We start from the raw sequence: 26,621 nt of genomic DNA, 5'->3' as shown, positions 1-26,621 counted from the left end.
TATGCTTCTTTCCTCACACAGCCAAACTGTGGAATGCTCCTGCCTTTTTCTGTTTCCATTCTCATACAATCTGTCTCACTTCAAAAAGCTGGTTTTCCAGCATCTTCGTGGTGTAGATAATATAGTCTTTCTCTCTTCTATTTTTAGTTTCTTTTTACTCTTATTACCCCCAGGTCCCATTGTGGGTCAATGACCTGGGCCCTGGTGGGCTATTCCCCATAAAAAAAAGCAAAAAGGTAAAAAAAAAGGTTCATAAATATTTTATTCTTCATACTCAAATCCTTGAAGAACACCAACCTCAAAGACTGAAAAATCATTATGCTTATCCTTCATATTACAACAGTATCTCCAGTGCTATTGAGCCATGAGATAACATAAGTTAAATCATAAAAACTTCGGGGAATAAGCAGAATGCCACTCTAGTCTACCTGATCAGCTGTGCTAGCATAGCTCCCAACGTTTTTTTTTTGTGGTGGGGGTTGAACACTGTGTTTATGCAAATGGCAGTTGTGTTAAACTTTCATTTTGCTTTTTCTTAATGGGTTTCCTTTCATTTTTTCTAAATGGTTTTACTTAATTTTTTCATCATGATGGTATAAAAAATTTTGCTTGAAGTACAGTATTCCCTTCAAACTCGCTGGGGTTAGGTAAAATGGATCCTGTGAGAAAGCAAAATCCACGGGTATTTCATGCCAGTCCCAGGAGTGTGCAAAATGCATATATAAATAGCTATATGCACATGTATAACAACATTATGTATGCATAAGACAATATAATAAATAGGAAATAACATAATAAATAAACAAACATGAAATAATACTGTATGGACATTAGGTCCAAACAGTGATAGTTAGTTGTGGTAGTGACAATGCAAAGACAATACCTCTGAAACGTCAGCTGATCTGGTGCACAGGATGTAAACAATCCCTGGACTGGACAGTCTCGACTAATCACACAATATGAAATAAAATGATTGATTAGTGCCCATTATTCTCCTGTGATAATGTATAATTCTGCTCATTTACAATATACTTGTGAACATGCCTGGTACTGATAAGTATTTGTAATGTGTATACCTGTGGTGTAATGGTCAGCATTCTCGCCTCGCAAGCGAGCGGTCCCAGGTTCAATCCCCGTGCTGGATGAAACTATGGGCAAGTTTCTTATACACCATTTGCCTCTGTCTACCCAGCAGTAATTGGGGACCTGGATGTTAATCTCTAGTGCAATTGGCTAGTTATCCGGTCTTCTCGGACTGTTCCTTGACACTGGGTCATGCAACTTGTTAACTCAGGGTGTGGTGGTTGTGTTGGTGACAGCTTCTACACCTTAAACATTCACGCCTAGGTGGCCCTTGGGCCGGCCATCCTCGTCACACAAGGGGCAACCACTATTATTATTATAGGTATAATTATATCATTTTGTATTAAATTAGGTCAATTTTATTAATAATACCAACAAATGTTTGAAAATGGGTTCACAAAGTGATAGTGAGCTGTGGTAGTGAGAAACATGATACAGTACCATATAGCCAGTGATTTGACTTTGCCAGTACAGTAAGCTATTAACTCTGCAAAAATTCTTTTACCCAAATATACTTTGCTAATTATAGGGTGCACCTTATGACCTGGGAAATATGGTGCTCTGTACTGTCTTGTAATGTTGACTCCTCTTGATCCCTGGCACACAGCCTCAGATTAATTAATTTATTTTCTATGGCAGTCCAAGAGTTTCCAAGGGATACAAGTTTTAAAACTGCGAGCTTTAAGGGAATACTGTAGCACAGTTGTTATAAAATATAAGAAAGGTGGGTGGAATAGCTTGTAAATACTGGGAAAGATAGAGGGAGTTGTGAGTTTGCTTCAGCCTTTTGGCTTACCATGTAGGCATTACGTACTTAGTCTGTGATAATATTCCTTACATTTTTTTTTATTTTTTAGTACCTACCTGGAATTTATATTTGTTATAGTAACACAAAATTTTAATTTGTATAATTTGGGGTTCATTTGAGGACTGTGTATGATCTTAGGTAGATCTAAATGTTGAAAAGAACCATCCCTTCCAGCAGTGTTGAGTAATATGGGCACATAAGATGCAGTGTGTTTTGGGGGTAAGATTTTTTGGGGAAAGGTGCGTCTTATAGGCTGGCAAATACGGTAAGTGACCTTATCATTGTCGATAGAATGATCAGCATTTTATGAAGGCACTTAACAGAAAGTTAGATTACAAGAGAATTGAAAATAATGTCTTGAAAAATACCAAACTCATTGAGAAGTGGAGTAATTTTGATTCTTGAAGCACAAGATGTTTGTATTTTTCTTATGTTCATTAGTAGAAAACTTTTATTCTTCTTTCAGGAGGAACAAATCCTTTTGGGCATTGGCCTCATTCAGTCAAGCCAAACACCTCCAGCATCACCCTGCGGAATTCAAACTCAAATCAAAAGAAAAGTAAGTTCGTCATTTATGGTACAGTATGTAACTTGTTCATGGGGAAAAGTTTGTAGAAATAACATTAGAATTAGGAACCTGACAAGAGAGACTGCAAGTGACCAAGCAGCATGGATAGCTGCCATTAAGTAACTGCGGCTAAACACAAACGTGGAAAATAGCCATAAAACGATGACGATGATGATCTTGCTAGTTAAGAATTTACTTTATAGTAGTACATGAATCTTAACTTTAACCTCTGGATTTTGATTCACTGCATTGTTTGGTCTTATAATAATGTTTCTTTACATATTTACAGGTAAAGTAGTGACAGCTGTTTGGGAAGACGTACAGCACGGGTCCAAAAACTCTTATCCTCTCCGTCCAGGTGAAGACTTGATAGGTAGCCCTCTAGATAGTGCCAGAGATCTTGAGGAAAATCTTCATTCCTATGAGGATAGGTTTAAGGAAGTCCCCGACAGTTTTAGACAGGACGGTGAAATGAAGGTTCAAAGTTTACCGTCCAAACCTCGTCAAAAAAGCCAACATTCCAGCCATTATGATCAGACTCAGGTCAAAGAAAAGGTTGTCCAGCATGGTCATTTACAGCCAAGCACCCCATTTCTTCAACATCACTCACAGGAACCACTTTCCAATGAGCCTGCTACCTCATCTGTGCCAAGCAAAGATGGAAACACACACACACCTCATCAAAACTCAAGCCATAATCACTCCCCAGAGAGACGCTCCGCTCAACATAGTGACCCAACTTTACAAGACTTGCGCTGTAAACATTATCAACAATCCCCTTCAGTTGAACAAAATTCTCATGTATCACCACAAGAGAACTTGGGTCATGAACAAAATGAAGAGTTTAACCATATTGATGACAAAACTATAAGCCCTAATAGAATTTCAAGACCTGTGATGAAGAGGAAACATGGAGGACGAATTGAATGTAATGACGGTGAGTTTTTTCTTTTGTTCTGATCTTGATAAATGTCTTGTTTGTCCAGACAAGTCACCAGCTGCAATAGAAAGTCAGAAAGCAAAGAAACAAGATGATTGTAGTTGTTTGTGTGTTTCTTTTTTCAGAACCACCAAAAGGATGCCATCTAGAGGTATTTTTCTATAGCCATAAACCTGTTATATAGTGTACACATCTTCAGCCATTACTTGTGATTTCAGCCATGGCGTTCATAAGTTGGAGGCCGGGAGACAAACGTATCCGAGAGAAGAGCAGAGATGGAGAAGAAGAGAAACATGAGAAGGAATCCACCAAAGAACCTCGCAACAAGAGAGATCTGTCTGCACCATCACGCTCCTCTAACGAACCTCCAAACAGGCGACACAAGTTAACAGGTAGTGAAGGTAAGTATGAAGTAAATGCTCTTTCCTGTATGATAATCCACTCGGTGTTGGGTTGCAGTGGCTTAGTGGTTATAATACTCAGCTTCTGACCCAACAGTCATGGGTTCAAATTCTGTGGTCAGCCACTGAGGGTTGCCCCCAGTTAACCTAGCTGTAGAGTGTATACAGTTATTTAAAGCTAGAGAAGTGAAAAAGCAATAGAGTGTAGTGAAATCTTAGTTTTCAGTTTACTGCCACTAATGGGTTATCTAGCAAAGGGGACCGAGTCTTACTTGTTCACTCTGTTTTAATAGCAGTGGGATAAAGGAGATGGATAGTGATTACATAGACATGTATAATAAATCCTCAGCTTAAGTAGGTGTTAAGTTCTTGAAAAACTTCATGAGTATTAAATACATGCATGATGAAATTACCTTTTTTTGTGAAATTGGTGGTTGTATTTCTCTAAAACATGTGACCCACACTTTTGTAGTGTATGTACTGGATATGTACAGTGAATATAATTGGATACTGTCACTCACTCTCTCACCACATCACAACACTTGAGCATGATATACCTGTACTGGGATTCACAGAGTAGCTTAGAGGTTCAATTTTTTTTATGTATTTATCTAGTACAGGTATTTTATTATTTATTACAGTTCTCTGGCCTTATTAGACAGTAGTTATTTTAATACAGTACTGTAACATTATTTTATATAAGACACTTATAATAGTACTGTTTTTTCTGTTTTTACAGCTCAGTAAACTAGTATACGGAACATATATTTGTAGAGGTTTTGGGTGTATTTACCCATCAACTGGTCAGTGTAATGGTGGATCATGCTGCTGTTTTCCCCTGATAATCACAGTTTGGTCAGGCTGATGTATCCAATTTTCAGCCTGTGCATATGCTGGAGTAATGAGTTTACTGTAATAAATGTTGTACTGTATTACTAGTGCCAGCTCTTGTAGAGCAGAAGTCTTACATTTCCAATATTTTTTAAAACTATAACAGGCTACATAGAATCCTCAAAGGTAGAACACACAACAGTCTAAGATTTATGGAACATCCAGATGTGAATTGGAGTTAATGAATCTTTATGCCAAATGTTTATCAGAATCAACTAATCTATTTCCAGAAACTGCACAAGAAAAGCTTTCCAAGACTCCTGAGCAAGTTGAAGTACAAAGGTATATGAAAGTCAAGCGGTCAGAACGCCTCAAAAGTCGTAAGGAAGAAAAGATGCAGCGTGAACAAGAAAGGATTAAGAGGGAAGAGAGACTGAAGGTACATTTTGTATGTGGTCAGAAACACTGTACAGTAGGGTCTGGATATATCGCGAGATAGGGTCCTACGATGTTCGTTATATACTAAATCGCAATATATAATTACATGTAATCAATGGGGAACATTGGGTTAGGTTCTGGAGGCCAAAAAAGGTGACTAAACTTGACTTAACGAGTTCATTTTCTTACTAACTAAAGCACCAATGAACACTAGACTGGGGGACAACAAGCTATTCCAATATCAATATCAAGGAACACCAGACTCGGCAGCTGACGCACCATCCTGGGAACACCAGACTCGGCAGCAGTCGCCACACTGCCACCCTCACTTGACAATCCCACACTTACATAAACGAACACCAAAAATATTAGTTACAGTATTAAATCATTTCCATTAAGCTGTCCATTCTCTTCACTTCACTTTTCATGTCACTAGCAACCCATTTACACTCATGTTAGAAGTTTTAATCTGCAGCAGTAAGCTGCTTTCTCATCATTCACTTAGAGAGACTGAGTGGGCGAGCGTGAAATCGTGAGTGAGCAGCCACGATGGCGCCTCTGGTGAGCAAATAACGCATTTATTTGCCATGGCAGTACATTTGAAATATTTCCTGCCTGATTTCCCTCACGAAAAAAAAAAAATTATTGCTATGTATATGGGGGGGGTGGGGCATTTTTACTTGTGTACAAAGAAATGTATATTCCCTCTATGTGTTTGCCCTTAGGACAATTATTTCTTTTACCTGTATTGTATATATATGTGTGTGTGTGTAGACACACACACACACACACACACACACAAATAAATAATAATGGGAAAATACTCTCACAAATAATCATAAACAATTTTACAGCCTGTATTTTTAAATGTGACAGTCTTCCCTCAAGTCCGTGCTTTAATAAATAAAGCACGGACTTGAGGGAAGACTGTCACATTTTTAATAAATTTTTCTGATTATTTGTGAGAGTATTTTCCCATTATTATTTATTTGTAGACACACACACACACACACACTTATATTTACAATACAGGTAAAGGAAATTGCTGTCTCTAGAACGAATGGCTCCCTGTCCCAGCCACAAAAATGCTGGCAACTTTAAATTTACCCACAGATATTTTTGGGTACATCCAGGGTGTCATCCACGAATAATAGAGGACCACGAAATCAAAATCCGCAAATTGGGGGGGGGGAGCTGTACTAAAATTTTTCTTTTCTTATTTTGGTTATGATGCACATTAAGTAGTTTATATTTGTTTACACAATAATGTAGTAAAAGTTGAAGTTTTTCCTCAGAGCCTTTTTGTAATATTTGTTATTTGTTGTGTTGTTTTAGGAGCTGGCCATCAAAACCAAGCAGTTGGCTCCAGGGAAGAAGACAGGAAGTAGTGCATTATCGACAGATGTTGTGAAAAACACTGGCCAGGTACAGCCCAGCCTTACTGTCCTGTCACAAATGTCAGGTTTTCAGTTGTCTTAGTCTGTCAAAAGTTATTATTTCACCTGTTGTTCTTAAATGAATGAGAAAAAAATATATATTCTATCAATACTTTGGGGGGGGGGGGCAAATGGTTGTGGTAGTCGGTGTATGTGCTAAGTCAGACGAGGTAGCCTAGTACACAGTGTAGGTGCAGGGACAGCTCCGAACAGGTAACAAATTCTGCATTTTGGTTTATTTGAATAATTGAAGCACATACTGAATACTGACATCGGGGAAAATTAAAAATATGAGGAGAAAAAAAGCATACTGGTTTTTAATTTTCCATAAGAGGGAAGAAGATATATATATTGCAGGAAAAAAAAAGAAATATCAAGAAACATGAAAGATGACTTAGTGATATAGGCAGTTGTGATTTTACTTTAAATAAAAAATTCTCCTCCCACTTTTATTATTATTATTATATTATTCCCTCTTTTCAGGTCCAGAGTAAGGCCAGAAGTCCTCCCAACTGGGGTTGTTCTGATGAGTGTGAGCATGAGGTTTACCCAGAGACCTACTTGACTCAAAGGGGGGCTCAGGTGGGTAATGGTTCTCCTCATAAAACTGACAATTATTTACCAGAAAATGAAGTGAATATGGGAGTGAGTAAAGAGGATGGCAAAAAGAAACATAAACATAAAGTAACTGAGAAAGATGAAGAAGTAAAAGAAAAATCTCCTAAAAGAAAAAAAAATAAGGAAAAGAAGAGAACAAGTAAGCGCAGGTCTTTTAGTGATAGTGACAGCATCAGTGACATTGTTAGTCGTACTGTAGAGGAATGTGAGCGACAGGTTAAATCCTCAAATGTGTCTTTAGAAAGCCTCTCCTCGTTATCGTCAGGATCTGTTAGTTCCTCTGATAGTGAGTCACATTCAGCCACTTCAAGTTTTGATCTGGTACCAAAACAGAGAGTCATCACACTTGGCCAAATGGCTCAGCGTCTTACTAACAGGATTACAGAAGAGGAAGAAAATCTTAGGCACCGTCTGGGTGAGAGAGGAAGACTGGTTGGAGACACAGCACCACCAGTGACAACAAAAATTAACAGGAGTAGAGGAGAAGCTTCAAATCCAGTAGCAGGAAGTGGTGTTACAAGTGATGGAGTTGGTGGGGGCAGTGTACCAAGAGTACCTCTGTCTTATTCCCAAATAGAAACTCTATCTGTTGAAGAAATTATTGCCAAAATGACTGCCATGCTCCCAAATGCATCACGAACTCAAGAAAGATCTATTGCAGCGTCTGGTACTAGTCAAGGTGGCTCTCCAAGTCAGATGAAACAACAGTTAATAAAAAGTAATGTTGACCTGCCTGAGGGAAATAAGAAAGAAAGAAAACCACAAAGTCAGAATCAGTTTGGTGGGGTAAAGCATCAGGCAGCTTTATATGAAGAACCTCCTAAATTAATTCTTCCTGATACTCCAAAGTTGCAACTGTCTGGTGGTGGTAGTATTAAAATTGGAAATGATCTGCTGTTCAGTTATCCCTCAACAGAGAATTTATCATCCCTCCCGGGACGCAACGTTGACCAAAATGGTACTGACCGACGTGGACAAATTAGAGAAGAGAAAAAATTCACAAACAGGGTGCCAACACAACCCTCCAGATATGTTTATCAGAATACTCCTTTTTCCTCTCACTCTGGGACACTGAGTTCCCAAAGGTATGCTAACCTCCCTGGTATGAGAGATCCACATGCACTTGCACAGAAAAACAAGATGGAAAAGGCAGCCCTTCTTATCCAGGCTACTTATAGAGGATACCGTGTGAGAAAGATCACAGGCACGTTACTGGGAAAACATCATTTTCGATCAATGAAAAAAAATTATAAAGTTCGGCACACTAATGGAAACATCAAAATTAATACTCCCCACAAACACACTAAATTTCATAAGCACCATAACGATGGTAAATCTTTGAGTGATTTTGAACAGGATGATATGTCAAATGATGGACAGAATATAGGCATTGATTGGAGGAAGATCAGAACAGAACTTGAAAACAAGACCTTCAAGCCCAAAACAGATTCACAGTATATTTTCCAAAGATCAGATTTGCCTGAGTGGATTAAGCCTTATATTGTGTTAAGTGAAACGGGGAACCTAGGGAATTTCATCGACAGCCGAGTGCAGGAACTTAAAGTTCAAAATTGGATAATTGCTAATGAGAAAAATAGAGACGTTCCACCTGGTGTTGTACTGAGCAGTGACAGTGATAAAGAAAACATTTTATCTGGGAGTAAAGTGTACCATGATGGGAGTAAAGTGTACCATGGTGGGAGTAAAGTGTACCATGATGATACTTTAACTGAAGGGCCATTATCTGAATTAGAGGATGTTAGTGTACATGAAAAAGAAACTCAGACCAGTATCACAAAGAACACAAGAACCATAACAAAGAAACACACCAACAAGGAAGACAATATAACTGTACGTAGTCACGGTGTTGTAAAGGAAGGCAATTATGAATTTGTGGACTTACGGAAGAAATTCACTGGAAAGAAAGTCTTAGCAATACAAAACTCGGATGTTACAGGTACAGAGTCTAGCATAGAAAGGGATAACAGTATGAAATCCACAACATTAAGAACAGATCACAAAGGTGAGGAGGAAGATTTATCAATTAGCGAGTGGTCACAAAAGGAAGGAGATGGTGGGCATGAAACACTGGAAGAGGGTCCACTAGAGGATATTGATGGAGAGAATTTCGTCCATAAATCGGGGAGTCAAACTCATCATACAGATAACAGTTCACACCAACCAACCTCTGATGATGATCTCGTGGTTGAATCGTCGGGTGTTTTACAGTCCTCGAGCTTAAATGACTCTGTGGATGTTGAGGAAGTATCAGCCCCCCATAAATTACTCGGTAGAGGCCCCCACTTTGGACCAACTAGTCTTAGGCTTCGACTGAATGCAGAGCTTATGTACCAAGACACACTGGGTGAAGCTCTAAACCAGTTGCATAACGTAGAACAGCTTAATGTGCTGACCAGAAGTCGGCAGGAAGCAGTGACTTTTTCTCAGTCTTTAGCTCTCCAACAGCAAAAAGAAGAAGCAGAGGCTCAGAGGAAAATAAAGGAAGAAAATAAAAGAGAGGAGGTTGAAAATAAGAAAAAAGAGGATGAGAGAAGATTGAAAGAACAAGAAACAAGGCTGAAAGAAGAATTCAAGAAACATCAAGAAGCATTATGGAATGTTGAAAGAATGGAGAAGGAAGCCAGGGACCGTTTTGCTCAGTTAGAGAAAGAAGTTCGGGATAGGGCTGAGCAAGTCCTTTCAAAGGCCACTCAAAGAATCCCGGAACAAAATAATACTCAGCCAGACGTGATCGCAGCAGCGGCCGTTGCTGCCGTCGGTGCAACAATAACTCAGTGGGAAAGACTCAGGCCCGTGCGTGTATCAGCTAATGCTGGTTCAGAAGTTCAAAGTTCTGTATTTCTTCATGATGAGCCCCTGGGGGTACCTTCTTCAGGATCTCATCATTATACTACATCTTTTACTGAATCCTCAAGTGCTAGATCTCGATCAAGAGGTTCTCATAGTCAGAAGTCTTTAGACAGTAAGAGTGATCCATCCATTAGCAAGAAATACTCATCTAGTTCAGAAAAATTTGATGTACAGAGTGAAAGTAATTCTAGGAGTTCGGTTATGGAAGAATTACCCTCTTCAGTTCATTCTGCCACCAAGAGCTCAATTGAGAGTCAGTGCATTTCAGAAACAGAATCTGGAAGTATTTCTGTATCAGAGAATATTATAACAGGAGATGCTAGCAACTCATCAACACAACATGAAAGTAAAACAAGTATTCAATCTACTGTAAAGGAAGTTCTGTCAACAAAAACATCGTCAGACATCACAAATGATTACACTGAAGAAAGTGGAACATTATCATCTGTGCCTGAAGCTCAAAGCAGCACAAGATCATCAAAAAGCAAAGATCGGTTACAGGTGAAAAATGGCAAGAAGATGAAATCTGTAACTAGTAGGAGTATGTCTGAATCTGTTTCACTGTCAGAGAATATTGTGGAGTCAAGAGGCACATCAAGAGCAGTAACTGAAGACTGCATAGTTTCAACAAATGTCAACGCCTCAAGTGGGACCATAGACACTGAAGCAATGTCTGCATCTGAAGTTAGGGAGTCTGTTCTAAACCAGTCTTCATCAGCTAGTACAGTGACCAGTGAAGAGACCGTTCCTTCAGCATATAGTACATCTGTTCCTCAAGAACAAAATTCATCTCAGGCTAAAGAGTCGATATATTCTGAGAAAAGTAATACAACTCAAGCTTCAGTTACCACTGTAAATACATCTTCCAAGTCTCCTAAATCATCCAAAGGTAAGGAGGAAGAGGAAATATCTGATGGCTATTCCGAGTCTTTTGAAGTTGAGTCCGGGAGTGATGGTTCAAGTGCATCAGCTGCCTCCCAGTTCCCAGTAAAGACTCAGAGAGACTACAGTAGAGACTTGTCCGTCATTGTCTCTTCAAGTAATATTTTAAATCAGTTGGGGTACAGAAGTACTTCTCAGGTTGGTGGTGGACTGACTGCAGGAGTTCCGGATGGTGGAAGTGAAAGTGCACTTGGCATGACGCTGAACCTGGTGGAGTCCCTACAGAAGGAGGAAGAAGTACGACATCAACATCAGAAAGCTCTTCTCAAGTTACAGGTAAGAATTGAGTTATGGTATTTATATTAAAAATGTATAATAACCAGGAAAAATTTATCAGATAATCACAGAAATATTCACACTAGCTTCTCATTGGGCTAGAATCCTGTACATAAACTGGTTATCTTGTCCTTACATGGGAATAATCATCACATTTATCCCCACTTAGTGATGTCCTCCCTGATTATTATTTATACTTTAAACTATTCGGTTAAGTACTTAAGAGTTGTATCGTAATCCTTTTCTGTTGCTATATGGTTAAGAAATCATGGAAGAAAATTTTCCACTTATCTCTGCACATCAAATAAATCATTTCTTAAAATTCAAATGAGGTAGTACAGGCAGAACTTTTCTGAGCATATTTAATATACTTTACATCACAAGTACAGGTACCAGACCAACTATCTGGCTTCCAAAGAAATTGGAAGTTCCCAAAAACCATTTTTTTTTTTTTTTTTTTTTTTTAGTGACTACTTTTGAAATTTGCTGGGTTTGTGGTTCAATGGCTGGTCGTTATGTTTTGATATTGGTGGCGACACACTGGTAAGTGCCACCTGCACGTCACACGCCTCAGTTTGAAACAGCTAGTGTGTGTGTGCGTGCACGTGTTGGCCACTCTTGACTTTTAGTGATTATTTGTCCCAATTTGCTTCCATTATCATATACCATCATGTCCAAAAGGTTCACAGGAAATCCACTTGATCGTGGAAAGTCCAAAATAAAACATATTTGCTCAGTATCTATATCAAAGAAAGTGGAGTTAGTTAAGAGACTGGATAATGGTGCTTCAGTGCGACACTTGAGTGAGGAGTATGGCGTCGGTACATCAACCATATACGGTCTTAAGAAACAGAGAGAACAAAAACCTAAATTCTCTGCTGACAGTAATGTGCCTGAATTAATGGACAGCCAAAAAACTCTACACCGATCGAAGATTGTCGATGTAGACAGTGTGTTGCTTGAGTCGACCAAGAAGCTGCACAGACAGATTGAGATAAATTTGCCAAGTTGATTTCAGATGAAGGATTGTCAGCTGAGTAGGTTTACAATGCACATGAAACCTCTTTATATTGGCATTACATGCCATGGAAAATCTATGTTACACCAGATGAGTTAGGACCAGCAGGGTTCAGGGAATGACTTACAATTCTTGGGTGCTCCAACACAGCTAGCACCCACAAGTGCAAATTGCTCACTAATAAAGAAGTCAGAATCCTTGGGCATTTAACGGAATTTGTGTTTCTTGTGATTTACAAGGCTAATGAATGAACTTGGATCATTACACACCTTTTCACCGAGTGGTTTGAAAAGAACTTTACACCAGAAACCAGAGCTCATTGTAAGTCTGTAGGACTACCTGATGACTCCAAAATTCTTTTGGTACTTGATAATTGTTCAGTACAGTACACCCTGCTGCTGAAATGCTAATCAAGGACAATGTGTGTGCTGTTTATTTGTCCCCTAACTGTACTTCATTAATTCAACCCTTAGACCAAGGCATACAAGTGCAGATCCTGTACAGTATAAGAACGGAATTTTTTGTGGAACAAAGGTAAAGGGGCATAACAATTTCATAAAGAATTTAATGTTAAAGATGCCTTGACATTTTGATAAATGGCTGGCATAACATGCAGCCATCTACCTTATTCCTTCATGGTGGTGGTGATGCTGAACCAGATTTTTTTGGTTTTGTGTGTCTGGAGATGCAAAAAGTGAAGGATGTCATGTGAAGCAGCCAAGTTGCTGGATAAAGAGGCTGTACAGGAGTGTTTAAACATTGATGAAAATGCTCCAGTTATGCTCCAACTCACTGATGATGGCAATGTATAGTATTGAAAGAACAAGAGAAAATTTCTAAAGTTAAGTGCATGAATCTGACTGAGGAACTGATTTGGGGAATAAAGCAGAAGAGGTTCATTAGTGAGCAGCATATAATGTAAAGTGTTAAGGTACAAGAAAGGTCAAAATATGTTAGACAGTTAAATCTGCAGGACATGTTTTAAAAAATTCACCAGAAATTTTTGAGCGAACAACAACTTTCAACCTCTACAGCCTGTGTGTGTACTCTACATGTGCTTGTCACCAAGATGACTAATTATAACTACTTTGGTAAGTATTTTCATGGTTTATTATAAGTTTCCCCTTATTTTGCTGAATATGAAACACAGCATTAATGTAATCCAATAACAATGAATCACTATAATGTATGTTTGTTTGTTATGATGGGTAATTCTCTTCACACACTCCATCAACATATTTACAGGTAGTTTGTGACAGTATACAGTACTTAATGCCTAGCCACTCAGTACACAAGACTGACATATTGATAGTATAAAGAGCAGCTATGTAAATAACCATTATAAGTAATGCTGGAACTCCCCATGTCAGCTGTAGCCTCAGATGGCTACACATTTGCAATTGTTACATATAATGAAACTATAAATGTTGTAGGAAAATCACTTAATACTCTAATGTGACTTAAAAATAAAGAAGATGTATTAAAAAACTATAAAACAAAATGTAATTAAATACATGGATGTACTGTACTGTATATAGGTGTGTGGGAGGTGAGTAGAGGCAGTGGGTGGTGATAGTGCATCTGGCGCCGTACTCTAGCTAGTTAGGGGATGCTATGAGGTGGAACTTAGGAGCTACTGTATATTTTGTACATAGAATATGTTGCTATTTTATTTAATGATCATTTGTATGATTTTTTATGACAGTTAAGTTTTCTTCATATTTGGTGTATGTAAAATAAAGAATAATGCAAATTGAAACTTTTTCTCATTAATCCCTATGTTAAATTTGCTTTTGGCAACGACTGCCTGTACAGTACGTACTGTATATGCTGGGCCTAGGACCCAAAATCCGCCAAATCGCAAAATCTGGCTCACCTATGGTCCCAAGCTTGCCGGCTAGTTGGTCTGGTACCTGTAGGTTAGTGTTTGTCCTGGTTACCTGTGGCAGAGTTGGGTCTCCAACTGAACATTTAACTTGTTCATTTTTCTGTATTAATTGTCTCATCAATACCAATTAATTAACTTTTTTATGATCCTAGGAACAATCGCTGATTGAAGAAGCTAAATGGAAGCTGGCAGCACTACAGTCAGAGGGTGGGATAGGCATGCGTAAACGCCAGCGTGCTGTTCTCCTGCAGTTACGTGAACAGAGGACACATCTGAAGCGCCTTATTGAGACACAAAACATTGCAGTACAGCAAAGAAGGTTAATGCTTCTCCAGCATCATCATTTGCTTGCCACTACCACCAACATGTCAACAGTTGGTAGTAGAGGCTACCTAACTGTATCCAGGGGTCATTCTCCTAGCCCTAACTCTCCACGGCTGACTCCTAGGTTGATGGAAATGGGTGCATCTTCATCTAGTGATGCTCAAGAAGATATATCACTTAGTCTCTTATTAAAGGGGAGAGATACTGGATCGAGCAGTCCTTCGGATGGTGGAGGTCGGGAAAAGCGAAGGTCCCATTCTGAAGAAAGAAAGAGGATTGCTTCCGTCAGAATGCAAGAAAAACGACGTGCTGCTGAAACCGAGGCCTTGCAACAGCAACTGTTGCTTGAGGATAGAGAAATTTTAAGGTTAAAGAGCAAGTCTCCATATGAAATACTTGACAAGGATTTAGGGAAGTCCAAGAGGAAGGGAGACCTCATTACCAAGAGGTCACGAGACAGGAGAGATAAGAGTCCGACTGCAGTTTCGCCACTTTCAGTACTCTTACAAAATAACAGAATGTCAGCGGAAAGCTCCGTCCCAGAAGAAAGTCTTGATGCCTACACACATGACAGTCAGAGTTCAGTGCCAGAAGAAGGGGGAAGTGAATCTATATCTCAGAGTGACATAGCTTCCTCTGTTTCTGAACATGAAGGATCAACTGCTAGAAGTTGCAAGACTGTGACTTCAGTACCTGTAGAAATTACTGGTTCCAAAAGATCATCATCCCCAGAGGAGATATTGAGTGAGAAACAGTTGAGCATTGTCCAGAGTGCTACAGCCAAAACAGTTGCAAGTGACACTGAAGAACCAAATTCAACAATAATGCAGGAAGTCCATACAGACAAAAACTCTAGAGTGACTGACAAAAGTAGCTCCATCCAAACAGTTCCCTCAGATGAAAATTCCTCAGGATCAGTAGAAAAACAAAGTAGTATTAAGACAACATCAAGTGAGAAAAGTTTGAAAGGAACAGAGAAATTTTATACAATTCAGTCAGATGAGGTTGAAAAAAGTTCAAGATCCTCTGATGCTCAGAATGATATAAAAACTGGTTCCACAGGATCAGAAGTACCAACACGGTCAAGATCTGATTCTTCTGTCTCGGAGGAGCTTGGTGTAGACCCAAAAATTAGAACAGCTTCTGGTTCCTCCAGGTCTGGCGGTGAACATCCAGTGGGAAATGAAGCCAGATATAGTAATGCAAGGCTAGGTGAAGCAAGATCATCCAATCAAAAGATATCTTCAAACAAAGCCTTGCCACTTCCACTCAGGGTGCCATTATCACCACGTTCTCCTCACAGGCAGCATAGAAGATATTCTAGTGAGTCAGACGACTCCTTCACATTGTCACAAACAGAAACTGCTTCTGATATTTCTGATGGAGAGGGTAAACTCCTAGCTCTTAGAGAGCAATTAGCCTCAAGGCGAGCTGAAGCTGACCGACTTAAAAAAGAAAAAAGAAGGTTGCGGCGGGAACGTCTGGCTTCCCAGGAACGTTCGCTCAGGCAACAAATCTCTACCTACGATGCCTATATTCATCAAGCAAGAATGGACCTGGAAAAGGAATCCAAAGAACTTCAGCAGGCATCAATGGTAAGACCTGTCATCAAGAAACCTCAAGTTGCTGAAACTAAAAAATCAAGGCTTTCAGAATCAGTGGTGACAAGTCCAGAGAAATCAGATGTTTCTGATCACTCTTTGGTCTCTGAAAGTTCTAAATCTGATCATTCGTGTTCATCTAAGTCTCATGAGATTAAAACAGATGAGTCGCTTTCACCCAAATCACAGGAGATAGAATTAGCACTGGAGTCACATCTTGCTCAGACAGGAAGTTTGTTTAACAATGAATTGGAGATTGTTCCATTAGTTACAAGTAAGGAAGTAAAAACAGACAAAGACGATTGCCCGTACACTCGACAGACATTTGGAGGAGATGCTAACATACCTCAAGAGGAGGCTGAGCCTTCAGAGACATCGTCAGTCTCAGAGAAGTACAGCTTTGACAAAGAAACAATATCTGAACATTCTGAAGAAGGTACCTCTCCAAAGAAATCCTCATCACAGGATTCCACATCACATGTCTCGGAGGAGTACAGCTTTGACGAAGAAACAATATCCGAACATTCTGAAGAAGGTTCCTCTCCGAAGAAGTCCTCGTCGCGGAATTCCAGTCTTGACACAGATAACACTCCATCTCAGGCCTCAAGCACTGAGACAATTGTTCATAGTCCAAAGAAAATTGATTCATCACAAAAAGATGGGGATGCCACTACTTCAGCTGAAGTAAGCCCATCACTGCCAAAGAAAGATATTACTGAAGATAAGAACACTGATGCTAATGATGAAACAGGAGTGCCTCAGGACTTTAATCTATTGGTGACTCCTAGAGAAGGGGAAAGAAAGTTGGAAATATTTATTCCAACACCAGATGCCGAGTCTCCTGAAGCAGATGAGTCTACTGACCAAAACAGAGATACAAGTGTAGATGAGAGCATTGGTGAGGAAATCGCTGAAGATATCTTTGAGGACATTGTTAGTGAGAACAACAGTCATGAGTCGGGAGAAATAGTCATCACATCTCGTCCTCCCTCGGTTGAGAATAAGTCGGATGATGATACCAGTCACTCCTTATCCCTCTCAGAAGATAAGGAGGATTTTTTAAGGCCTGAGTTATCTGTTAATAAATCCAACAATTTATCAAATCTTTCACAAAAAACAGAATTAGAAAATAAAGAAAAGGACACAAAGCTGCATTCCTTAGATAAACAGAGACTTGTGGATGACATCTCAAATAATTTGCTGGCCTCCATGATGAAGGATACTACCCTACTCTTTTCAAACATAATAAAAGACAAGGATAGTGTTGATAAGAAGTCCAAGTTGGTTATTAATGGTACCACACCATCATTAACTCAACAGTCGGTGTCCTCTCGGCTTCATGTGGACAATGAGCGAGATGGGACCAATAAAACTGCTCATCATGAAGTCTCCGATTCCCCCAGATCATTTGACGGGTCGGGGTCCATCAGAGAGGTCGATTCTAAGGTGTCGTCAGGAGAGCTCACTAATACTTCCAAATCCAGTAGCAACAGCAAGTCTCAGATCTTAAAACGAGTCAATGAACTAATTGCTGAAGGGGGTTCATCGCCTCGCTCACCTTCACTAACCTCACCAAGACCAACAGATCTCCAGCTAGCCCCTCAGTTAACCTTTGACCTGAGTCCTGGTGTTCTCTCACCCGTTTCTCCTGCCCCAGGTTAGTTCTTATTATCTTCATGGTGGAAAAATTTATCTTTTCGTTTATTGTAATATTTTAGTATGTTATAAAATACTGTATTAAAGCTACACATTATTATTCTAGTCTCTTAGGCTGGTTAGGGATAATTTTTTATTGGTAATATAGCTACTTAAGGATTTCTGTATGTAAACAAACATGATATTATTTTTGTATATGTCTTATCCGCATATATACAGCACGGTATACGGTACCATTAGTATTTGCCATAGATATCAGATTTTTCTTCTCACAGATTAAAATTTTTTCTTTGTTATACAGTACTGTATAGTCATTAGTTGTGGTGGACTGTTGAATTCCCTCCTATTTCAATATGATATAGTGATATTCCCATTAGCTGGAACAATTGGTGCAGAGCACTTCCGGGAATGAGAGATTTCAGGGTAACGAGACGACTCTTTCAAAGCCGGAAAATATCCCTCGTCCCCGAAATTTTCTGCTTAACGGAAAAATTTCATCAGAGGTTCCAGAAATTGTCCATTACGTCATCTCTCGAGTCCGGAAAAATATCCCTCATCCTCGGAATTTTCCGGGTAATGGAAAAATTGTCTCAGAATTTTCGGAAAATGCGCCTGATTTTCATCTCTCAATCCCGGAAAAAAAAGTCCCCCCCTCCGGGGAATTTTCCGGGTATCGGGAAAATGTTCTCAAAATTTTCCGGAAAATGTGCCCCTCGGAAAATCGTTCCCAGAGCCGTAAATTTCCGGAAAGTTCCGGCTTTGGGAACAATTTTCCGAGAAAATTTCAATTCCGGCTATCGGAGAGTTCAGGATTTGAGGGATTCCGGCTAACGGAGATATTACTGTACTATTTGAAAAATGTATTTTAATTGTTTGCTAGAGTGTATATAATTACCTAAGACTTTATTGTAGAGAATAGCTTATACAATATGTTCAGAGAGAGAGATGCATAATCTGATATGGAGAGAAGATAGAATTTAAAGTTTTGAAAGAGAAAAATTAAGTTAGAAGTAAACGAAAGATAGTTAAAAATGAAGGAGAGATACAGAGAAGTGGAGGGAAAGATAGATATATGCCTTCAGAGTGAAGTTATGGAGTTGAAATTATAGAGTGATGGAATTAAATGTTTAAAGAGAGATAGAGAAAGAATAGTTAAGGGATATAAGACTAAATGTGTTGCAACTCCACAGCTTCACCACTGAGATCACACAAAGACACTGGGCCAGAGCACATCCCAGAGACAGTCTCTGCCAGAACGGATGCTGCGGCTCTCGGTGCTGCTTCTCCTTCGGAAGTAACAAAGGAAGATAGTGAGGACCAGGCCGTGTCACCCAGTCATGATATCGCCAAGGCTGATGACTACAGCCTTGATATGGTGAGGAATCTTAAATTAAATAAAACTGCATTAATTCTTGTCTTTATTTTGAATTGATGTATGAACCTTGCAACTTGTGGTTCGTGTAAGAAATAGATTTTCTTGTGTAATTTGCTTTTGCATTGTGTAAGTCATGCAATTATGTCCAGTATCTATTTTTATAATATCAAGTATCTTATGGTCATGCTTTTTGTCGGTATGCCTGTAATGAGTTAACAGTACTATTTATGTTTGACACAGTACAGTACAGTATAGGCTGGTGCATGTTTATGGTGCCGTAGTAATGAGATTGTACCGAGGTCTGGATATACACTGTAGATTGATTCAGTACTATAAGTCATTACTGTATCCCCAAAGCCCTAATGGAAATAAAGACATTAGTATTACTAAGAATATTGAAACTTGAATTTTTGGATATTCCAAGTTAATGACATTAGTTTGGAGTACAGTACATCATTCTTCTCTTGGGACACAGTCCTAGCTGTAGGTATCATAATAATAAAAAGAGAATCTAGTTAATTGTTTGAGGTGATTCAGTTATTCTTATAAGGGGTATTGGGGTGTGGTAGTGCCTTACAAACCTGACCTCTCCTGAATGTAATCAGTCAGTGGCCTATATCAGTGTATCATCATAAGTAATGGCTGTTCCTGGCCTCTGTGTGTTTCATACTTTAATATCTTAGCTTATTGTAGCTTTGTGCTTGAGATATATATATTAATTTATTTAGCTGTTAATTACCAATCCAGTAAGTGTAGATGTTATGCTAGTGTAGAAGCATTGGAAAACAAAACTGGAGAGTTAGTTGTAACTTAACACTTCTTCCTCTAATGCACCAAAGGAGATGGAGGGAGAAAATTTTGCTATTGATCCGGTGAGAAATAAAACTTCTTTTACTATGTGTGTGTGGTGTTTATGTGTTGCTATATGATATTACCTGTTTCTTGAGTACATACTATTTAGCTATGTAGTGTAATATTGAAGCTTGTAATAAGGTAAAGTTATACTGTTTTATTGGTTCATGAAATATTTGGGCTTTACATCACTAATTTGCATATCACATTAATTTGCACAGTGCAATGTATTATTTGCTGTTCATAAATACAAGCAAGATTCTGTACTTAAGTTTAGTACCTAAGAGGTTGAGAATTGTTAGAATCTTGGGGTTTTGATCTTGGTGAATTGAACACCAAAAGAGTTTATTTGGGGAGTGACTCTCATAAGACTTTATTATTCCCTTGATGATGACTAATATCCACTTTACCTCATGGCTCAACTGGTGTGAGCGTGTACGTTTGTTGACAGAAACTCATGTTAAAAGGTACAGATACCCAAGCAGCAATACTGTACCTTATGAGTGATTAATGAGCAAAAACTCTAGTACAGTAATTTGGGGCTATAGACTCAACTATGATAGAGGAGAGTAGGTTGTGCTTGACTTCAGCCATATGCATTATAATGAGAAAGGGTTTGAAAGTTTTAAAAAGATTGGGGAGTTAATAGACCTTGCAATAAGGGGAGGTTAAGACCTTTTGAAGGATCCAGTCAATGTAAGAAGCTGTTAAAGGTTTTGTTATTTATTCTTTCATTGCCTTTTATTGCAAAATTTCTTAATACCATTGTAATGAAATTGTCTACATTGGCATAGCTGGCACTCACAAACAAGTTGTTGAACCTGGCTTCCTCTGACATGGACTTGGATGCTAAATTGGACCAGCTGGGAGGTGACGACACAGAGTTCTCCGTGGAGGGGATCGAGGGAGACTGGTTTGATGATGACTTCTGGACATCTGCAGACAACAAGAAAAAGCAGCAACAGTTGAAGGCTGAGGAAGAGAGGATTGCTGCGGAGGTTAGTTTTGTTAAGTTTTATAAGTGTTGTAAAATGTGGATTGTATCCTTTACCACACACACTTCTTTTATTTGCATCAAAAGTTTGTTTCTTTGACCAGAGCTTTTGAAATTGATCGGTAGTTGGTACTGTAGCAAAACTTGTCTCTGGTAGTGGGTGATCCTATCTCCCAGACCCCAAGCTATTCTTAATAAGCACCTGATTACTATGATGTAGCTCACAATGCACAACATGGAGAGCCCCATTTTAGTCTTTGCATATGGCTTGGTAATTTTGTATTAACCGTTTAACACATCATATAATTTGCTTATAATTAAATTCATTTTTTTTGGGGGGGGGGAGTTACATCCCATGTGAAATCACTATTTTATGTGTTGTCTTGGTTTGTAGTGAATAAAAAGCTCTAATTTCAGTTGCTGTAGAACTAACCAATTATAACTTATTTTTCAGATTGCTCGGTTAGAGGAACTACAGAAACTGCAAGAACAGTTCCCCGGCTTAGTGATTCGTGAAGTGCCCAATAAGCCCCCACCTCCCTACACTCCACCTCTCTCATCATCATCATCCTCATCATCATCGTCATCATCACCATCATCATCAATTTCTTCCTCTCCAGCCAGACCTCCAGCTTACAGCAGCCCTCCAGGTGGCAGTGTTACTCCCAGCCTGCAATCTCAAAACTCTTCAATTACTTCAAGGTACATTATTCTCTTTTATTTATATATTTATATATGTTCTGCATATAAACTTTGCATACATCACACATTCTGACACTCATTGTTCAGCTTCAAAGGCTGGTGTTTTACCCATCATTACCTCAATAACTGTAGTAGAGTGATTCGCTGATCAACCTCTCAGTGCACAAACAATGAGTAATGAGTACATTACTTATCTTAGTTTGGCTGTGATGAATTTTTGAAGTCAGTGGGTTTGGGGTTGATGAGAGGTCAGGCCAGGCCGTGCCATGAGTCGGATGATGACATGTGAGGATGAGGGAGGGAGCCACGGCAACCATTGATGTGGAATCATGATCAGCAATATGGAAGAAGTACTTATTTACCATATATCCTTATTTTCTGTATGAACAAAATTTATTGTGGTAAATAGCCTTATTCTATTCACTTATGGGATTAGTTCCAAGTGCAGATTGAGCAAGAAAATCACTTATTCACACACATATATTGTTGTTTTTCCATTGTTTATACTATTACACTATTTACATTGTACCACAGAATACTTGGTACTGTAGTTCTTTAGGGTGGCCGAAATGTGACTGCGCCATCAGTGTTATGGGTGGGACGACTGTCGAGTGTAAACATCCCTTACTTGACCCAGCGAGATATGAAATTTTTCGCATGCACTCATTCAAAACGCTCAGAATTCCAGAATGTATGTCGCACTCTTCCTCTTATCATTCGAGAATGTACAGTACAGGGTATGTCGTAGTTATCAGGTTAAATCCCATATTGGGCCATGTCAATTATAGTTTTTATTATCAGACCTTCTTCTCTACTTCATTTGTCCTCCTCTGTATATATATATATACAGGCAGTAGTACAAGCCTGTTTCATGCGTTGATATAAAGCAGCATGAATTTGTGAATGCTAGATTTTTTATATACCAACTCTGGGTGTGCATAGGTGTGACAGCCAAGTGGATGCTGCACTCATTATCGTGTCACTCTCATTTCCCCCAGCTATAAAAGGAAACTTAACTGGGGAAATAAAGGTGGTGAAATACAGTGTCTACCACATTGCCTTCTTTTGTACTGAAGACTTAGTAATAGTGTGTTGTATCCACATAGCTCCTAACAGCTAATATACCGTAGTCTATGGGACCCACTTTCACTGTACAGCTGCTCCTCTACTTACCAATAACTTATATTCCTGAGGCTTGTTTGTAAGTCCAACTTTACTCTTGTAGATACCGAACCAAACATAGGGTAAGAGATGAAAAAATAAAGGATGTACAGTACAGCTATACCCTACAGTAGTACAGTGATATCCCCATTAGCCGGAACAATTGGTGCAGAGCACTTCCAGGTAATGAGACTATGTACTCTCTCAAACCCCCCAAAAATTCTCCACATCCCCAGAATTTTTCCAGGTACTGTTTTGGGAAAAGTTTCTCTGATTTTCCCAGGGAAAGAGTTTCCATAATTGGTACGCATTATTTCATCCTTGGAATTTGCTCCCAGACCCAGGAAATTTTTTTTAGAGGGTTTCCAGAAATTTTCTCAGAATTTTCTAGTAAATGTGCCTGATTTTCATCCTCCAAATTTGTTCTCAAACCCCTCCCCTTAAAAAAAAATTAAAAGTTTCCAGAATTTGTTCTCAGAATTTTCCAGAAAGTGTGCCTGATTTTCAATCTCGGAAAATCATTCCCAAACCCGAAATTTATATAATTTTGTTTAGCAAATTTCAATTCCAGCTGTTGGAGAGTTCTGGCTAAAGGAGATATTACTTATACAACCTGAGGCGAGATGTTGAAAATGTTTTAAAATAATCGAAACATTAAAAAAATTCTCAGAGCTTTATACACCCTTCCAGTAGCCACTCACACAATATCGAAGTTATTTATAGAGATTTGGCAATTAATGGACAATTCAATGCCCCCCCCCCCCCACTCTCACGTGTGTGCTCAAGGTCATTCTGACTTGTATCAACAACCTCTTGTAAATTATTCATAGAAAATAAACTAGAAAAGATAACTTACTTCTGTTTTCTCTGGTGCTATCTGGCATCTTTCTAATATGCTACTGTGATGTAGAGAGAGGGAGGAGGTGCTGGTCTAGCTGGAGAAGTCTTAGCGGTCAGACGTACGATTCATTGGTGGCCACAGCGCTCGCTCCAGCGCACTTATTCAAAATAGTTTTTTTAATAACATTTTCATATATTTTTCCAGTACAGTATTTGTGAACCAATTTCAGAAAATAAGGTCTCATTTGAAAGGGCAAAGAAATACGAAGCTGCCTTCATCATAAACTTAAGTGAAAATTTGTAGAATCTGGTGAAATAATTCACTACTTCTGGTACCACTTCCTGCCATCCACTGACAGTAAAACCATAATGACCACTAACTTGACTGTTGGAGGCCTTATTGTCTATAGGACACACCTTTGTGACCTGACATGACCAAACTTTCCTCACACAACCACTTATTCACAATCACACATGAAGTCAGTGACTACGTATAGTGTGATCAGGAAGAATAATGGAATCATCAGTAGCTAAACCAATTGAAATTTTCTGTACCACTAAGGTCAATTACTGATGCATACATATGACAGGCAGTACTGTATAGAGAAAAGTCACCAGAAATATAAGGAGAACAACACGACACATGGGTTAGAGGTGCCTTTATAATAGGTTGATAGAACACACAAGAAACAAACTTCCTCATTAATATTTTGTGATGTTCTTGGATCCTTGACACATGACAAGGCTCTTAAGAATTTCAATATTTGGGGAAACTTATACAAATGTCATCGTCCCAAACTTGAACTTATTATATTTCAACTCAGTCTAACCTAATTTTCAAATGGTGAATCTGTAATGGGTTTATGATATTGTATTTGTTCTCCATCTTTAATTTACTTTCTCTTGTGTCTATGATCAACTTCCCTCTTTCATTTCTAACTTTTATTTCCAATTGTACTTTTGATTTCCTACCAAATTCTTCTTCCTTTAAAGCAGCTTCTTTTTCTCTCCATTTTTTTATTTTTTTTCTTCTTCTAGATTCTTTCATCATTCTCATAACTTTCCTTCTTTTCTGTGATAAACATTGTGTAATATAACTTGTTTTAACTCTTCATAACTCTCCAGATACATGAAGCCAACACAATCTCCATCCATTAATTCCAGCCTTGCAACACCTGACGTTTCTCTAATGTTTAGTTTCACACCCAAATGATCACTCCCAGACCACCACAACTATCTATATTGGTCATGTTCTCTCCCAGGGGCCATCCTTCCTTCCTTGCATCTCCACTAACAGCACCCACATGTTTTTTCTGCTGTCTTCCATCCTTATCTCATGTCAAAACCATATAACATTATAAAAAGTATAGAAGTAAATGTATTTTCAGTGTTCCACATCGTTTGAGTAAAGCGGATCAGCAGAAATTAGCAACAGAAGTGTACCATGCAGTGCCAAGTACCCAAGATGAGGTGATGCCCGTAATCACTGATTATCTCAATTGTCTATATGAGACCTGGGAAAGTGGTCTTAATCCTCTTGATGTTGAGCCACCTCCCACACCTGTGCATTCACCAACCACCAGGTAAAGATGACTTTAATTAGAATTTGTTGTGTGTGATGGTATTACAATTATAACATTCCATATGGAGAAAATATTAAGCTTTTCTATCAAAACTTGTGGGGGTATTGTAAACTACTAACACTTGTAGATTAAGTTATTTTGGTTAATATATCATTGTTCAACTGAATTAAAAATATCTTAACCATTATAGCAAATGTCCAAACATTATAAACTTTAGTGTATGAGAGACTTTGCATGTTATTTATTTAATGATATTAATTTAAAAGGCAGCTTAGTACTGACTACCTGGTATGGCCAGGGAAAAACACCTGCAAGAGCTTAAAAGAAAAAATTGGTCAGTGTCATAGTATATGACATATTGAAATACAGAGGTCAATTCCATCTTAAAAAAATTTATACCAAATCCACAAGGTATTCTAAAGACACCTTCAGATGCTCATAAAGTTGATGTAAGCAACCCATTGATGACCATGATTTTGACAGTGTGAATTATTGTGAAAGTAATGTAATGGTAAATGAAAATTGTGACAGAAGAGCAGTGATTATTTCATATAGGATATTTTCCAGACTTTAGAGCCAAAGATTGTGTTTGCTTTTGAAGGTAAAGTCTTTTAGAAATTTGTCTACATATGGATACAAAAGTATGGTGTTTATCATAAACTCTTCTTATGAAACACCCCCCCTCCCCTAGTGGGAACTGCCATGTAGTGGTGGGGAGGCTTGAGGTCCTGTTGATTAGATGAGCCACACCAATGCCCCCCTTCCTCCTCAAGGAGGAAAGGACTTCCCATACTGGAACGGTCATCAGGGAGGAATGAGATTAAATGATTCTCTTGAGCTGCTAGCCTTCAGAGCTGGTTAGTGTCATCTTTCCTCCGGCCCATTCCTGGAGGTTGAGCGATGTTGTACACTGCGCCCTCTGGCTAGCAATACACCTCTTTGTTCCCTTATTCTAGTAAGACGGAAGACTTGACTTGGGCCCGGTCAAGTCAATCAGCCGGTCAATATGGCTGGCCTCTGGGCCAGTCATTTGACTGGGATCAAGCAGGTGCCACAAAGTCTACACCTCATTTGGTCCTGCGGATGTCATCGAATTTAGTGGAAGCCTGTTTATACCTCCCCACTTCCCCTGGAGCTATTGTGTGGCCTCCCCTTGTTGGGCTCTGTGGTGGGTGGGGAGGTGAAAGAATAGGTAACATTTTTATGGCCTGACTCCAACCCTAGTGAACCCAGGTTCGTCAATGGACCAATCTCCTGGAAAGCTTTTTTAGTGGCCACTCTAGAGCTTTTGTGTCCAGTAGTGACCGACATTCTCTCCAGCATTGGGGACGTCCTTCTCAGCAGACTGCTGTCATGAGAGAGACCCTACCTGGTGTCTTTGAACCTGACTCATACGATAAATATTTAGTCTTATC

At 39.0% G+C, this 26,621-nt stretch overlaps 1 protein-coding gene across 2 annotated transcripts in view; it reads left to right on the top strand.

Moving 5' to 3' along the window:
- Window positions 1–26,621, top strand: part of LOC121876678 — a 39,510-nt gene that overhangs the window by 5,973 nt on the left and 6,916 nt on the right. Inside the window, exons 3-14 of one of the 2 annotated variants that reach the window (XM_042382029.1) lie at window positions 2,358–2,450; window positions 2,749–3,396; window positions 3,618–3,800; window positions 4,922–5,070; window positions 6,405–6,494; window positions 6,989–11,212; window positions 14,271–17,700; window positions 18,890–19,074; window positions 19,914–19,946; window positions 20,721–20,924; window positions 21,375–21,622; window positions 25,012–25,206. In XM_042382029.1, the coding sequence (XP_042237963.1) occupies window positions 2,358–2,450; window positions 2,749–3,396; window positions 3,618–3,800; window positions 4,922–5,070; window positions 6,405–6,494; window positions 6,989–11,212; window positions 14,271–17,700; window positions 18,890–19,074; window positions 19,914–19,946; window positions 20,721–20,924; window positions 21,375–21,622; window positions 25,012–25,206 (9,682 nt within the window). The remainder of the gene's footprint in view (window positions 1–2,357; window positions 2,451–2,748; window positions 3,397–3,617; window positions 3,801–4,921; window positions 5,071–6,404; window positions 6,495–6,988; window positions 11,213–14,270; window positions 17,701–18,889; window positions 19,075–19,913; window positions 19,947–20,720; window positions 20,925–21,374; window positions 21,623–25,011; window positions 25,207–26,621) is intronic. The other variant, XM_042382030.1, reaches the window with a different exon arrangement.

The sequence above is a fragment of the Homarus americanus genome, unplaced genomic scaffold (genome assembly GCF_018991925.1).
Source record: "Homarus americanus isolate GMGI-L3 unplaced genomic scaffold, GMGI_Hamer_2.0 scaffold28, whole genome shotgun sequence".
Classification (NCBI taxonomy): domain Eukaryota; kingdom Metazoa; phylum Arthropoda; class Malacostraca; order Decapoda; family Nephropidae; genus Homarus; species Homarus americanus.
This window is presented reverse-complemented; position numbering and strand designations above follow the sequence as displayed.